Below are 13,542 nucleotides of genomic sequence, written 5' to 3' on the forward strand. Positions count from 1 at the left end.
TTGATTCAGCAATAATAGGTCTGTGCTGCTTTAGAAGGTTTTTCATGTATGAACTTAGACATTGTGGTCCAGAGAAGCATCAGTGATAGCAATATAAATATGATACATTGGTTTTTATGTCATTCATATTGAATTTTCCTTGATCATCGTTTCCATGAGTTGAGAGAATGTTGCAGCTGCCGTCACTCTACTAGTAAAGGTGACCCCTCACCTCTATCTGGTGGCAGGAGTTAGTAGTGAGAGGGGTCGTTTTGCTAACTACCAAATATCATAATACCAATACCTAGGCAGTAAAACAATGTTCATAAATTAATTTGATTTATTACTGAGTTTTAAGAGGCAGAATAAAATAAAACATTATGACATCTGACAAAGTTGACATGGTTAGGAGGCAAATAAGATCTAACTTGTTCTCAGAAGAGATCATATATAAAAACATAATCATTGATTTAGTTAAGACATTAAATTCCACAAAGTTATTTAAAAATGTCTGTGTATCAACTGTGTGAAATCAAAAAGTATTTTACAATTTACATGTGATGCCACATTTGAAAATAATAACCAAATACACAAACACATGATAATGTATATTACACATCCTTAATGAAATCGTTTGTTACACCCAATAGACGGCATTGTAAAATATGTACACAGACACAATAGAATAGAAAAGGTCCCTCTCCTCTCTCACTGATTCGCTCTTAGCTCTTCATCTCTTTATCTCTCATCTTCGCTGTCCTTTGTTCCTCACCTCTCTCTCTCATCCCCTCTCTCTTCCCCATCAATCAATCACTCTTTTCCCTATCTCTTTCCACAACCAGCCCTCTTAACCTTTTTTCTGTCTCCATCTTCTCTTCCTCCCACCCACACTCCCACCTCACCTCCTTCTCTCATCTCTATCTGTGTCTGAGTGTGTTGATGTGGGCACAGATCTTGAGAGCTGGTCCCAATTTGATGTTCATGCTGGTCATCAGGTGGTCCTCAGTGAGCAGCAGCAGGGCCTGGCCGTCTATCTCCTGAATACGGAACGCCTCCGCAACCTCGACACAACCTAAAGAAAACATACACACACAGGTTATAACCTCCACACAACCTTAAAACAGCATACACACAGGTTATAACCTTCCCAAAACATTAAAACAACATCCACACAGGTTATAACCTCCCAACAACCTTAAAACAACATACAGCTAGGTTATAACCTCCCCACAACCTAAAGATAACATACATCCAGGTTATAACCTCTTAATAACCGTAAAACAACATTGGCCCCGGTTATAACCTCCCCACAACATACACACTGGTTTTAACCTCCAGACAACCTAAAGATAACATACACCTAGGTTATAACCTCTTCATAACCTTATAACAACATACATCCAGGTTATAACCACCCTACAACCTTAAAGCACCAGGTTATAACCTCCCCAAAACCTAAAGACAACACACACAGGTTATAACTTCCCCACAACCTTATAACAACATACATCCAAGTTATAACATCCCCACAACCTTAAAACACCATAGGTTATAACCTCCCCAAAACCTAAAGACAACACACACAGGTTATAACCTCCCCAAAACCTAAAGACAACACACACAGGTTATAACCTCTCCAAAACCTAAAGACAACACACACAGGTTATAAACTCCCCAAAACCTAAAGACAACGTATAACCGACCAACAACCTACAGCAGGGAGATGGGTGAATGCGTGTCCTTGTGTGTGTGTGTTACGTGGCAGTGTGTGTATGTGTTACCTGGCAGTGTGTGTATGTGTTACCTGGCAGTGTGTGTGTGTGTGTTACCTGGCAGTGTGTGTATGTGTTACCTGGCAGTGTGTGTATGTTACCTGGCAGTGTGTGTGTTACCTGGCAGTGTGTGTATGTGTTACCTGGTAGTGTGTGTATGTGTTACCTGGCAGTGTGTGTATGTGTTACCTGGCAGTGTGTGTGTATGTGTTACCTGGCAGTGTGTGTGTGTTACCTGGCAGTGTGTGTGTGTGTTACCTGGCAGTGTGTGTGTGTGTTACCTGGCAGTGTGTGTATGTGTTACCTGGCAGTGTGTGTATGTGTTACCTGGCAGTGTGTGTGTGTGTTACCTGGCAGTGTGTGTATAAAGTCCCAGACTTGCTCGACGCTCCACTGTGCAGGTAGGGAGTCACTAGAGGTCACAGTGGAGTTACCAGGGGTCATCGCTGGCTCTGAGGCCCTCCTCGCCCTCCGTGCCGCTCGGCGCTCCAGCCTGGCTGTCGTGGGAACAGCATGCCCCTCCTCCTCTTCGTTGTCACGGCGATGGGCGCTCCATATTTCACGGGGCTAAAATAGATTATGTTACAGGAGACGGAACATGTACGAACAGCTGGGCTTCAATTATAAAGGCTTCTATATGCTTATAACATGTTATAATGGCATTAAACCTGCAGGATATACCATAAAGTGTATCCCTGTGGAGTGACCTATTTGTTAAGTTGTTACTGACCAGTCGCAGTAAGAGAGGCTTCCCAGGGACAGACTCCACCTTGTTTATCTCAGAGCGTCGCCCCTCTGGCTGGCTGCCAGCACTCAGGGCACGCAGACGCTTGGACAGCCCTACATTATACCTGGAGGGAGAGAGAGGGAGAAAGAGGATGATGATGTGTCCTTTCTCTGAGCTCTCTGGGGTTGAGATTTCCTTCCATGTGACGTCCTGTCTGACCACAGCCTGTGTGAGGGTGTTTATGTGTTTTTGTGTGTTTATGTCTGTGCAGTACAACTGTAGTAAATATGTGGTGAAACAACATCACATACAACTTGCTGTCTAGACCAGGGGTTCCCAAACCTTTTTGGGCCTTGACCCCAGTTTGATTTTCAAAAATATGTGACCCCACCATGTAAATCATGTAATCGACGGCCAATGTTAACTTTTTTAATTGGGGCTATGACAGGCTATTACAAATCAGTCTGACAGTACTTTTGAAAGCATTTCAATCTGAAGGAAGTATTGTGGTTTGAAGTGAAATCAGAATCAGAAAGGTATTGAGAAGTTCAGAAGATCATCAGGCAATAATTTGGTATGAACTTCTGTGTAGAAAAGAACATGATCATTGATGATGTTCTCCCCTCGGTCTGATGCAGTGCCTGGTGTCGTCCACTCTGTTCTAATGAGTCCTGTGTGAATTGCAGACAGAAATAGGAGACACATACGTGTTCCTGAGAGTCTGGTGTTCCAGTGTTGGGGTCATAATATGTTGAAGTGGAAACCGTTGAAAAGACACAGTCACATTTGGATGAATGGAAACAGAAACCGCTCTGTTTATTGCTACTGTATCTAGTGGCTACCGGAGGTTACTGACGTTACCCCGGGTTTATTTCAACCCATTTTCAAACCAGGCAACCCCATATTTGTATTTATTATGGATCCCCATTAGTTCCTACCAAGGCAGCAGCTACTCTTCCTGGGTGTGTATTCTGTCACTATCTTGTTACTGTGTTCAGCCAATGGTAGTGCGGCTTACCTGCGGGCACAGGAAGTGGAGCAGTATCGCTTGGAGCGATGGAAGGAGTGGGCGTGGCCTCTCTTCCCACAAGACTCGCAATGTAACACTCCCCTATGTCTCTCTCTGGGACCTAGTGTGGTTTGGATTCAGACAGATAATTGAATTGAATATTGAATTGAATATTGATTCAATTGATTTATTGAACCAGGAGATTAAGGTGGTTTACCTGTGAGCGGGTCACTTGTAGCCACGCGCTCTTGTTCTGATTCGCTGGAATGTTCCGGTGGCTCTGGTGTGTCTGTCAATGGTAATAACTCGGCCCCCTCTATGTTCCCATTCTGGGAGATAGCCTCCTGCCCTCCCAACAACAGAGATGAGCGGTTCACCTGCACAGGTACACACGCGCACGCACACAAAGGTTATACTGTATATACTGTTCATTTATCAGTTTGTGACACCAACTAGACACCAGCTATATCCCCTGTAGGAATTGTGTGTTTGTGTTTACCGGGAATGCCTGCAGCCCCTCCTGTATGATGAAGCCCTCCACCAGGTGAGTTAAGACACGCCTCCCGCCCTCTGGCCAGACCCTCTGTGACCAAGGCTTGCGCTCCAATAGGCTGAAGGTCTCAGGGTGGCTCTGTGATAGGCTGAGGCTCTCTGGGTGGGAAGGGCTAACAGGCAGGAGAGGAGGGGGGAGATCAGATGAAAGGGTGAGGAAGGGTGAGGCAGGGGGAGACTGAGAGGAAAGACTGGATAAGACTGGGGGGAGGAAAAAAGAAGAGGAAGACGGAGAGGAGAGGAGGAGCAGGACAGAGGAGGAAGACGGGAGGAGGGGGGAGAGAGGAGGAGCAGGACAGGGGAGGAAGACGGGAGGAGGGGGAGAGAGGAGGAGCAGGACAGAGGAGGAAGACAGGGAGGAGGGGGAGAGAGGAGGAGCAGGACAGGGGAGGAAGACGGGAGGAGGGGGAGAGAGGAGGAGCAGGACAGAGGAGGAAGACAGGGAGGAGGGGGAGAGAGGAGGAGCAGGACAGGGGAGGAAGACAGGGAGGAGGGGGGAGAGAGGAGGAGCAGGACAGAGGAGGAAGACAGGGAGGAGGGGGGGGAGAGGAGGAGCAGGACAGAGGAAGACAGGGAGGAGGGGGAGAGAGGAGGAGCAGGGCAGAGGAGGAAGACAGGGTGGAGGAGGAGAGAGGAGGAGCAGGACAGAGGAAGACAGGGAGGAGGGGGAGAGAGGAGGAGCAGGACAGAGGAGGAAGACAGGGTGGAGGAGGAGAGAGGAGGAGCAGGACAGAGGAGGAAGACGGGGTGGAGGGGGGAGAGAGGAGGAGCAGGACAGAGGAGGAAGACAGGGAGGACGGGGGAGAGAGGAGGAGCAGGACAGAAGAGGAAGACGGGAGGAGGGAGAGAGGAGGAGCAGGTCAGAGGAGGAAGACGGGGTGGAGGGGGGAGAGAGGAGGAGCAGGACAGAGGAGGAAGACGGGGTGGAGGGGGGAGAGAGGAGGAGCAGGACAGAAGAGGAAGACGGGAGGAGGAGGGAGAGAGGAGGAGCAGGACAGAGGAGGAAGACGGGGTGGAGGGGGGAGAGAGGAGGAGCAGGACAGAAGAGGAAGACGGGAGGAGGGGGGAGAGAGGAGGAGCAGGACAGAGGAGGAAGACAGGGTGGAGGGGGGAGAGAGGAGGAGCAGGACAGAGGAGGAAGACGGGGTGGAGGGGGGAGAGAGGAGGAGCAGGACAGAAGAGGAAGACGGGAGGAGGGGGGAGAGAGGAGGAGCAGGACAGAGGAGGAAGACGGGATAGAGGGGAGAAGGAGGGGGAAGAGTTCACAACACAAGTTAGTTTAAAGTTGAATTAATAGGCCATGGCTAAAGGTAATGGTGGAGAGACGTTGGTACCTGCCTGATTGGTTGTCAGACTGATTGAACATGTTCTCACAGAGGTCCTCTTGGTCCACGTGGGGGAGGTCTGGGAATTGCTCTATGGGACAGTCTGATGGTCTCTGGATGTTTATGGGGGGTTCTGAGGGAGGGTTCTGAGTAGCCGGGTCTGCATTGAGCTGTGGGTCTATTGTAGTCCCCTCCTCTCCTTTCATTGCATCTTTCTGTCCCCGCTCCTGCTCCTCTACTTCCATCCTCTCTCTCTGCTCCTCTCCCTCTATCTTCATCCTTTCCTGCCCCTCCTCTACTTCTGTCATCTCTCTCAGTGTCTCAAATCCCTTATCTCTCTCCACCCATTTTTCCTCTCCTCCAGTCCCCTCTTTCTCCTGTCCTCCCACCCTCTCTCCTCTCTTATCCACATTCCCTTTCTCCTCTCCTGTCACCTGTCTGTCTCCTCCCACCCTCTCTCTATTCCTCTGCTCCTCTTCAATTCCACCCATCATTTCTTCCTCTAATCCCACCCTCTCTCTCTCCTCCCTTACCCCCTGTCTCCCCACTTCTCCTTTTGGATCAGTGTGTCTGGCCTGATAATGGAGGTAGGGTAGGGGTGTGTTTGCTTTGTGGATGGAGGAGGTGGGAGAGGGAGAGGCGTGTTCAGAAGTCCTCTGTGGTTGGGCATCAAGCTGAGGTGGTGGGGATTCAAGAACCAGGTGCTTTGATTGGACAGAAGCTGGGGTGTGTGTGTTGGCAGCAGGCTGTAATTGGCTGCTGAGGCGGTGGGTGGAGCCAGCGGAGAGGGCAATGATTTGCAGCTGCCTTGATGCCGGCGGCAACCGATCAAAACAGGAAGTAGAACCCAGGGGACTAGAGCCTGAGCTGAGCTGTGATTGGCTTGGGGTGGTCTGTGTGGGTGGGGTTTGAGATGACAAACTGCTGGCTGGTCCAGTCCACTGTCTGCTGGGCAGGGCCTGTCCGGCAGCGGCAGCAGCGATTGGTTGCAGGGCCGGGCTGTGTCTCAGGGATGCCACCCTGTGGCAATTTGGAGAATGAAGTCTGGGTCTCAGAGGGACAGAACGCACAGAAGAGTAGAGAGCTGGAGAGAAGAGACAAAGAGAGAGTAAGAAAAAAGAGAATGATTGAATGGTTTTACTGGACATTCTATAAATCACATGTCATTCCTCCTGAACATTCTACTCATTATCACATGTTTATGACTCACTTGGAGGTGGGACTGAGAGGTGCCGGGTGGGTGTGGTCTGTCTGTCTGTTACCATGGCACCGGGCTGGGGCCGTGGCCGGAGAGGGGGGAAAAGGGGTGTACGGGGACGAGAGATAGGAGAGTGGGAGGAGGAAGAGGGAGGTTTGAGACGTAAAGAAGGGGGGATTGTAAGAGTTCCAGGAGCAGAGGGGTGCAGGGTTAGACTCTGGAGCTATGGGAGAGGGAGGGAGGGAGGGAGGGAGGGAGGGAGGGAGGGAGGGAGGGAGGGAGGGAGGGAGGGAGGGAGGGAGGGAGGGAGGGAGGGAGGGAGGGAGGGAGGGAGGGAGGGAGGGAGGGAGGGAGGGAGGGAGGGAGGGAGGGAGGGAGGAGGAAATAAATAGGGAGGGAGAGAGTGGGGGTTGAGAGGGAGTTCAGTTAAACTTGTGAGACAATCACAATCTTCAGTGGTCTCTCATACACCTAACACACACATTCTGAACTGCTCACCTGAGCGGAGGCAGGGCAAGAGGAAGAGGAGGAAGAGGAAGGGACAGGCCGTACTGTAGAGGTGAAAATCAGCTAAGAATGAGAGAGCAAAAGATACTAAGAGAGAGGGAGAGAGAGAGAAATAGAGAGAGAGAGCGAAAGAGAGAGAGAGAAAGAGAGCGAGAGGGTGGGGGGGACGGGGGGGGGGGGTAATCTTGAACTGAGGAATGTTGAAAAAGGCCAGTCTGAGGGTTCAGCTTCAGGAGTTTGAAGTTGGTAGAAGTAGAGCTGACAGGTGTTGGTGTGTGTGTGTGTGTTGTTACACACTATCAGTTGGTAGAAGTACAGCTGACAGGTGTTGGTGTGTGTGTTGTTACACACTATCAGTTGGTAGAAGTACAGCTGACAGGTGTTGGTGTGTGTGTTGTTACACACTATCAGTTGGTAGAAGTAGAGCTGACAGGTGTTGGTGTGTGTGTTGTTACACACTATCAGTTGGTAGAAGTACAGCTGACAGGTGTTGGTGTGTGCGTTGTTACACACTATCATTTGGTAGAAGTACAGCTGACAGGTGTTGGTGTGTGTGTTGTTACACACTATCAGTTGGTAGAAGTAGAGCTGACAGGTGTTGGTGTGTGTGTGTGTGTTGTTACACACTATCAGTTGGTAGAAGTAGAGCTGACAGGTGTTGGTGTGTGTGTGTGTGTTGTTACACACTATCAGTTGGTAGAAGTACAGCTGACAGGTATTGGTGTGTGTGTTGTTACACACTATCAGTTGGTAGAAGTACAGCTGACAGGTGTTGGTGTGTGTGTTGTTACACACTATCAGTTGGTAGAAGTAGAGCTGACAGGTGTTGGTGTGTGTGTTGTTACACACTATCAGTTGGTAGAAGTACAGCTGACAGGTGTTGGTGTGTGCGTTGTTACACACTATCATTTGGTAGAAGTACAGCTGACAGGTGTTGGTGTGTGTGTTGTTACACACTATCAGTTGGTAGAAGTAGAGCTGACAGGTGTTGGTGTGTGTGTGTGTGTTGTTACACACTATCAGTTGGTAGAAGTAGAGCTGACAGGTGTTGGTGTGTGTGTGTGTGTTGTTACACACTATCAGTTGGTAGAAGTACAGCTGACAGGTATTGGTGTGTGTGTTGTTACACACTATCAGTTGGTAGAAGTAGAGCTGGCAGGTGTTGGTGTGTGTGTTGTTACCATCTGGGTCCTGAGCAGCATCTGGTCTCGGCTGGAACAAGAACTCCGACCTAGGAGCAAAGCCTGCTGGGATACCCTCTGTCTGACAGATGAGGTGCTCTGATAGGCTTGCATCAGAGTGGGTGTATCCAGGGGGCGAGGGAAATGTATCTGACAGAGAGAGAGAGGGGTATTTTGGAGGTATCTTGAATACTGTACTCTAGGTTAAAGGAAATTAAACCAATTGATCCAGGAATGGACGTGGTTGTCTGTGTAGTCAATTGTGTGTGAATTTGTGTGTGTGTGTGTGTGTGTGTTTGTGCATGTGTGTGTGTGTTTGTTTGTGCCTGTGTGTGTGTGTGTGTGTGTTTGTTTGTGCCTGTGTGTGTGTGTGTGTGTGTGTGTTTGTTTGTACCTGTGTGTGTGTGTGTGTGTGTGTGTGTATGTATATGTGTGTTTGTTTGTGCCTGTGTGTGTGTATGTGTGTTTGTTTGTGCCTGTGTGTGTGTGTGTGTGTATGTGTGTTTGTTTGTGCCTGTGTGTGTGTATGTGTGTTTGTTTGTGCCTGTGTGTGTGTGTGTGTGTATGTGTGTTTGTTTGTGCCTGTGTGTGTGTATGTGTGTTTGTTTGTGCCTGTGTGTGTGTGTGTGTGTGTGTGTGTGTATGTGTGTTTGTTTGTGCCTGTGTGTGTGTGTGTGTATGTGTGTTTGTTTGTGCCTGTGTGTGTGTGTGTGTGTGTGTATGTGTGTGTGTGTGTGTGTGTGTTTGTTTGTGCCTGTGTGTGTGTGTGTGTATGTGTGTTTGTTTGTGCCTGTGTGTGTGTGTGTGTGTGTGTTTGTTTGTGCCTGTGTGTGTGGTGTGTGTGTGTGTGTGTGTGTGTGTGTGTGTGTGTGTGTATGTGTGTTTGTTTGTGCCTGTGTGTGTGTGTGTGTGTGTGTGTGTGTGTGTATGTGTGTTTGTTTGTGCCTGTGTGTGTGTGTGTGTGTGTGTGTGTGTGTGTGTGTGTGTGTGTGTGTGTGTATGTGTGTCTGTTTGTGCCTGTGTGTATGTGTGTGTGTGTGTATGTGTGTGTGTGTGCCTGTGTGTGTGTGTGTATGTGTGTTTGTTTGTGCCTGTGTGTGTGTGTGTATGTGTGTGTGTGTGTGTGTGTGTGTTATAGTGTGCCGCTTTTGTTTAATTTTCTCTATTGCCAGTTACCTGTCTGCTGGCCGGGGTATGGAAAGGCGTGATTGGTGGAGAGGTGGGTGTGGGGACTGGCCTTGCGTTACCATTGGTCAAGGAGGAAGTCCCGGGAGCAGAAGACATGTTGCCATGGTTTACTGAGGAGGGGGGCAGAGAAGTGATGGCTGATACAGTGGGGGAGGAGCGGGAGGGAGTGAGTAGAGGGGATGTAAAGTGGTTGGTGGGGGGAGTGAGGGGGAAAGGAACAGGTTTGTGAGTGACTTTAGTGGGGGCATGCGTGGGTGTAGGTAGAGAGGGTGTAAGTGTGGGGGGAGTAGGGTTGGGGATGAGTATTGTAGGGGTGACGGGGTTGGGAGTAAGTGAGGGGGAAGTAGGTGTACATGTTGGGGTGGGGTTGAATACCATAGGGGTGAGGGTAGTGAGGGTTTTATGAGTGAGAGTAGGGGGAGGTGAGGGGGTGGGATTCAGTTTAAGGGGATTGGGGGTAGGTGTAGAGGAGGAAGAGGGTGTGCATGTAGAGGTGAGGGTGAGTGTACTAGCAGAGGGAGTGAGGGTGAGTGTACTAGCAGAGTGAGTGAGGGTGAGTGTACTAGCAGAGGGAGTGAGGGTGAGTGTACTAGCAGAGGGAGTGAGGGTGAGTTTAGAAGGGCGGGGGGGATTCAGTTTAGGGGGAGTAGGGGTGAATTTAGGGGGAGTAGTAAGGTTGTGAGCAGCTGAAGACCTATTGGGGGACAGGGGGCTGGGGCTCCTGGTGGGTCCCTCTCTGGTCTCTGTTCTCTCTCCCTCTGTCTCTGCTCTGCTCTGAGTGCATGTCTCCAAGGACGGGTCTGGCTCCATCCCTCTAGGATTCAGCATGCTGCAAGAGGACACACACAGTATCAGACCTCTGTCTCTGTTTTACATTGTAGTTAATGATTTCAGCTGCGGCTACAGAAACAGCGCCACCTTTGGTCAAATCAGGAACGTTTCCCAAATCTTCCCACAAAAGCGTTGAGACCTATGCACTTCAAATTTTTAACAAAGTAATGACTTAATGACTTAATTTATAATGGAAATATACGGGGATAATCATTGCCTTTAATTATCATGTTTACGATGACGATGCTTAGGCTACTTTGTCAACAAATATCCTGCCAAGAAAATCCCAACCTATTAAAAAATGTGGGTGCCATGGAATGTTCTATCAAAACCACCAAGAAATAGTAGCCTACATACCTAGGCCTGCCCAAACCAGTTGTGACGCATGCAGCCGAGCCTATTCGCTCTATCCATCAAAAAAGAGGAAATGTATGTTTGTTTATCTATAGGCTACTCCTTCTGTCAATATCAGTGAAAGAAGGCTGAACTGCGTTTCTGTAAATTACAAATGACAGTCAGTAGGCTAAAAGGGGCGTGCGTGTGACATATTGCGCGCTCCACTTCCTGGTATTAGAGAACACAGAATGTGTATTCAACAGCAGCACGTCATATCATCAGCCCCGATAAAATTATCTTTATGACTTTGCGTCGCTTGTGACGAACCCGTCACAAATATAACGTGGCAGGTAAACACTATCCTAATCAGACGCGGATGTTTCAACAACAAGTGTGAAATATATGCTACGAATATTTCAGAGTAGCTAAATGTGAGTTTATGATTAATAGAGTCACCCCAATGATTCATAAACGATCCCATCTGTGCTCCCCTTACCACCCCCACACCTCCATACCTGCCGGGGGTCTGTGTGGAGGCAGACCGCTCAGGGAAGCCAGAGAGTCGGGTGCGATGTGCCAGTCAGTCCGCCAGATGGGAGGAATGGAGATAGAGTACAGTAGCGTAGAGCTGTGACGCTCAAAGAGAGCAGAGAGCAGAGAGAGAGGCAAGACAGCACCACGCACAGTGCAGGAGGACCGCACTCAAATTGTGTGTGTATGCAGTGTTTTTTTAATGTCAATGTTAAATTAAATATAAAACTTGTGGGGGGGGGGGGGGGGGGGGGTATTTAAAAAAAACTGAAATAAACATTTGCATAAGTATTCAGACCCTTTACTCAGTACTTAATGAAGCACCTTTGTCAGTGATTACAGTCTCAAGTTTTCTTGGGTATGATGCTACAAGCTTGGCATACCTGTATTTGAGGAGTTTCTCCCATTCTTCTTTGTAGATCCTCTAAAGCGTTGTCAGGTTGGATGGGGAGCGTTGCTGCTCAGCTATTTTCAGGTCTCTCCAGAGATGTTCGATCGGGTTCAAGTCCGGGCTCTGGCTGGGCCAGTCAAGGACATTAAGAGACTTGTCCCGAAGCCACTCCTGCGTTGTCTTGGCTGTGTGCTTAGGGTTGTTGGAAGGTGAACTTTCACCCCAGTCTGAGGTCCTGAGCGCTCTGGAGCAGGTTTTTATCAAGGATCTCTCATCTTGAAAAAAACACATACTAAAAATGTGGAAATGAATCAATCCGCCATCCTTAACACAGTAGAAAAATGTACGATTTATTATTGAAATATTGAAATAGCATGGGCGACTGTGAAAAACAAATTGATACAATTTAAGGCCAAGTGGCAAACAATAATGCAGGCACTAGGGATGGAGGTGTGACCAGGCACTAGGGATGGAGGTGTGACCAGGCACTAGGGATGGAGGTGTGACCTGGCACTAGGGATGGAGGTGTGACCAGGCACTAGGGATGGAGGTGTGACCTGGCACTAGGGATGGAGGTGTGACCAGGCACTAGGGATGGAGGTGTGACCAGGCACTAGGGATGGAGGTGTGACCAGGCACTAGGGATGGAGGAGTGACCAGGCACTAGGGATGGAGGTGTGACCAGGCACTAGGGATGGAGGTGTGACCTGGCACTAGGGATGGAGGTGTGACCAGGCACTAGGGATGGAGGTGTGACCAGGCACTAGGGATGGAGGTGTGACCAGGCACTAGGGATGGAGGTGTGACCAGGCACTAGGGATGGAGGTGTGACCTGGCACTAGGGATGGAGGTGTGACCAGGCACTAGGGATGGAGGTGTGACCAGGCACTAGGGATGGAGGTGTGACCAGGCACTAGGGATGGAGGTGTGACCTGGCACTAGGATGGAGGTGTGACCAGGCACTAGGGATGGAGGTGTGACCAGGCACTAGGGATGGAGGTGTGACCAGGCACTAGGGATGGAGGTGTGACCAGGCACTGGGATGGAGGTGTGACCAGGCACTAGGGATGGAGGTGTGACCAGGCACTGGGGATGGAGGTGTGACCAGGCACTAGGGATGGAGGTGTGACCAGGCACTAGGGATGGAGGTGTGACCAGTTACTGGGGATGGAGGTGTGACCAGGCACTAGGGATGGAGGTGTGACCAGGCACTAGGGATGGAGGTGTGACCAGGCACTGGGGATGGAGGTGTGACCAGGCACTAGGGATGGAGGTGTGACCAGGCACTGGGGATGGAGGTGTGACCAGGCACTAGGGATGGAGGTGTGACCAGGCACTGGGGATGGAGGTGTGACCAGGCACTAGGGATGGAGGTGTGACCAGGCACTGGGGATGGAGGTGTGACCAGGCACTGGGGATGGAGGTGTGACCAGGCACTAGGGATGGAGGTGTGACCAGGCACTGGGGATGGAGGTGTGACCAGGCACTAGGGATGGAGGTGTGACCAGGCACTAGGGATGGAGGTGTGACCAGGCACTAGGGATGGAGGTGTGACCAGGCACTAGGGATGGAGGTGTGACCAGGCACTAGGGATGGAGGTGTGACCAGGCACTGGGGATGGAGGTGTGACCAGGCACTAGGGATGGAGGTGTGAGCATGTGGGTCTGGGCAGATGAGATGTAGTCATTGTTTGTGTGCTTCTGTAAGTTGTTGTTCTTAAGTATATGTTTGTATCTGGAGTGAACAAATGTGTAAGCTCTGAAGACGTCTATATTGGCCTGCTAATATAGGACTAGTAAAGGCCCAGTGCACTACTTTTTGTGAGAACATAAACTAAATGTGTTTGAGTGTTTCATAGCATTTGTATTATCAGATTAACTGTTTTGTAAAGATAATTATCAGACTCAAGTTACTTGTGGAATATAAAAATACTTGCTTGATATATGTTTTCCAGGTTCTTGAAATACTTTGCAAACGCAATTTATTTCTTTGTGAAAACTGACACTCTTATCCAG

The 13,542-nt window shown here is 49.5% G+C and overlaps 1 protein-coding gene across 3 annotated transcripts; it reads right to left on the reverse strand.

The window, feature by feature from the left end:
• Positions 1-301: 301 nt before the first annotated feature.
• LOC109899221 (polyhomeotic homolog 3) lies at positions 302-11,252 on the reverse strand. Of its 3 annotated transcripts, none has more exons than XM_031835059.1 (11): positions 11,121-11,252; positions 9,427-10,267; positions 8,251-8,400; positions 6,575-6,785; positions 5,378-6,448; positions 3,987-4,240; positions 3,705-3,864; positions 3,497-3,608; positions 2,482-2,602; positions 2,102-2,318; positions 302-1,051 (listed from the first exon to the last, which is right to left on the reverse strand). In XM_031835059.1, exons 2-11 carry the CDS (start codon positions 10,264-10,266, stop codon positions 897-899), a joined length of 3,291 nt encoding a protein of 1,096 aa, XP_031690919.1. In that variant the 5' UTR covers position 10,267; positions 11,121-11,252; the 3' UTR covers positions 302-896. The 3 variants fall into 3 exon arrangements, with proteins under 3 accessions (XP_031690919.1, XP_031690921.1, XP_031690920.1); XM_031835061.1 differs by having other exon boundaries at positions 305-1,051; positions 11,062-11,157; XM_031835060.1 differs by lacking the exon at positions 11,121-11,252 and adding an exon at positions 10,627-10,764 and having other exon boundaries at positions 305-1,051.
• Between the last annotated feature and the right edge of the window lie 2,290 nt (positions 11,253-13,542).

The sequence above is a fragment of the Oncorhynchus kisutch genome, linkage group LG11, assembly GCF_002021735.2.
Source record: "Oncorhynchus kisutch isolate 150728-3 linkage group LG11, Okis_V2, whole genome shotgun sequence".
In the NCBI taxonomy this organism is placed as follows: domain Eukaryota; kingdom Metazoa; phylum Chordata; class Actinopteri; order Salmoniformes; family Salmonidae; genus Oncorhynchus; species Oncorhynchus kisutch.

Coding starts and splice junctions, on each gene's coding strand:
- LOC109899221 (XM_031835059.1), bottom strand. CDS start 10,266: ATGCTGAATCCTAGAGGGATGGAGCCAGACCCGTCCTTGGAGACATGC. Junction 6,449..6,574: donor CCTCTCAGTCCCACCTCCAA/GTGAGTCATAAA, acceptor TCTTCTCTCCAG/CTCTCTACTCTTCTGTGCGT. Junction 3,609..3,704: donor TACAAGTGACCCGCTCACAG/GTAAACCACCTT, acceptor AAACCACACTAG/GTCCCAGAGAGAGACATAGG.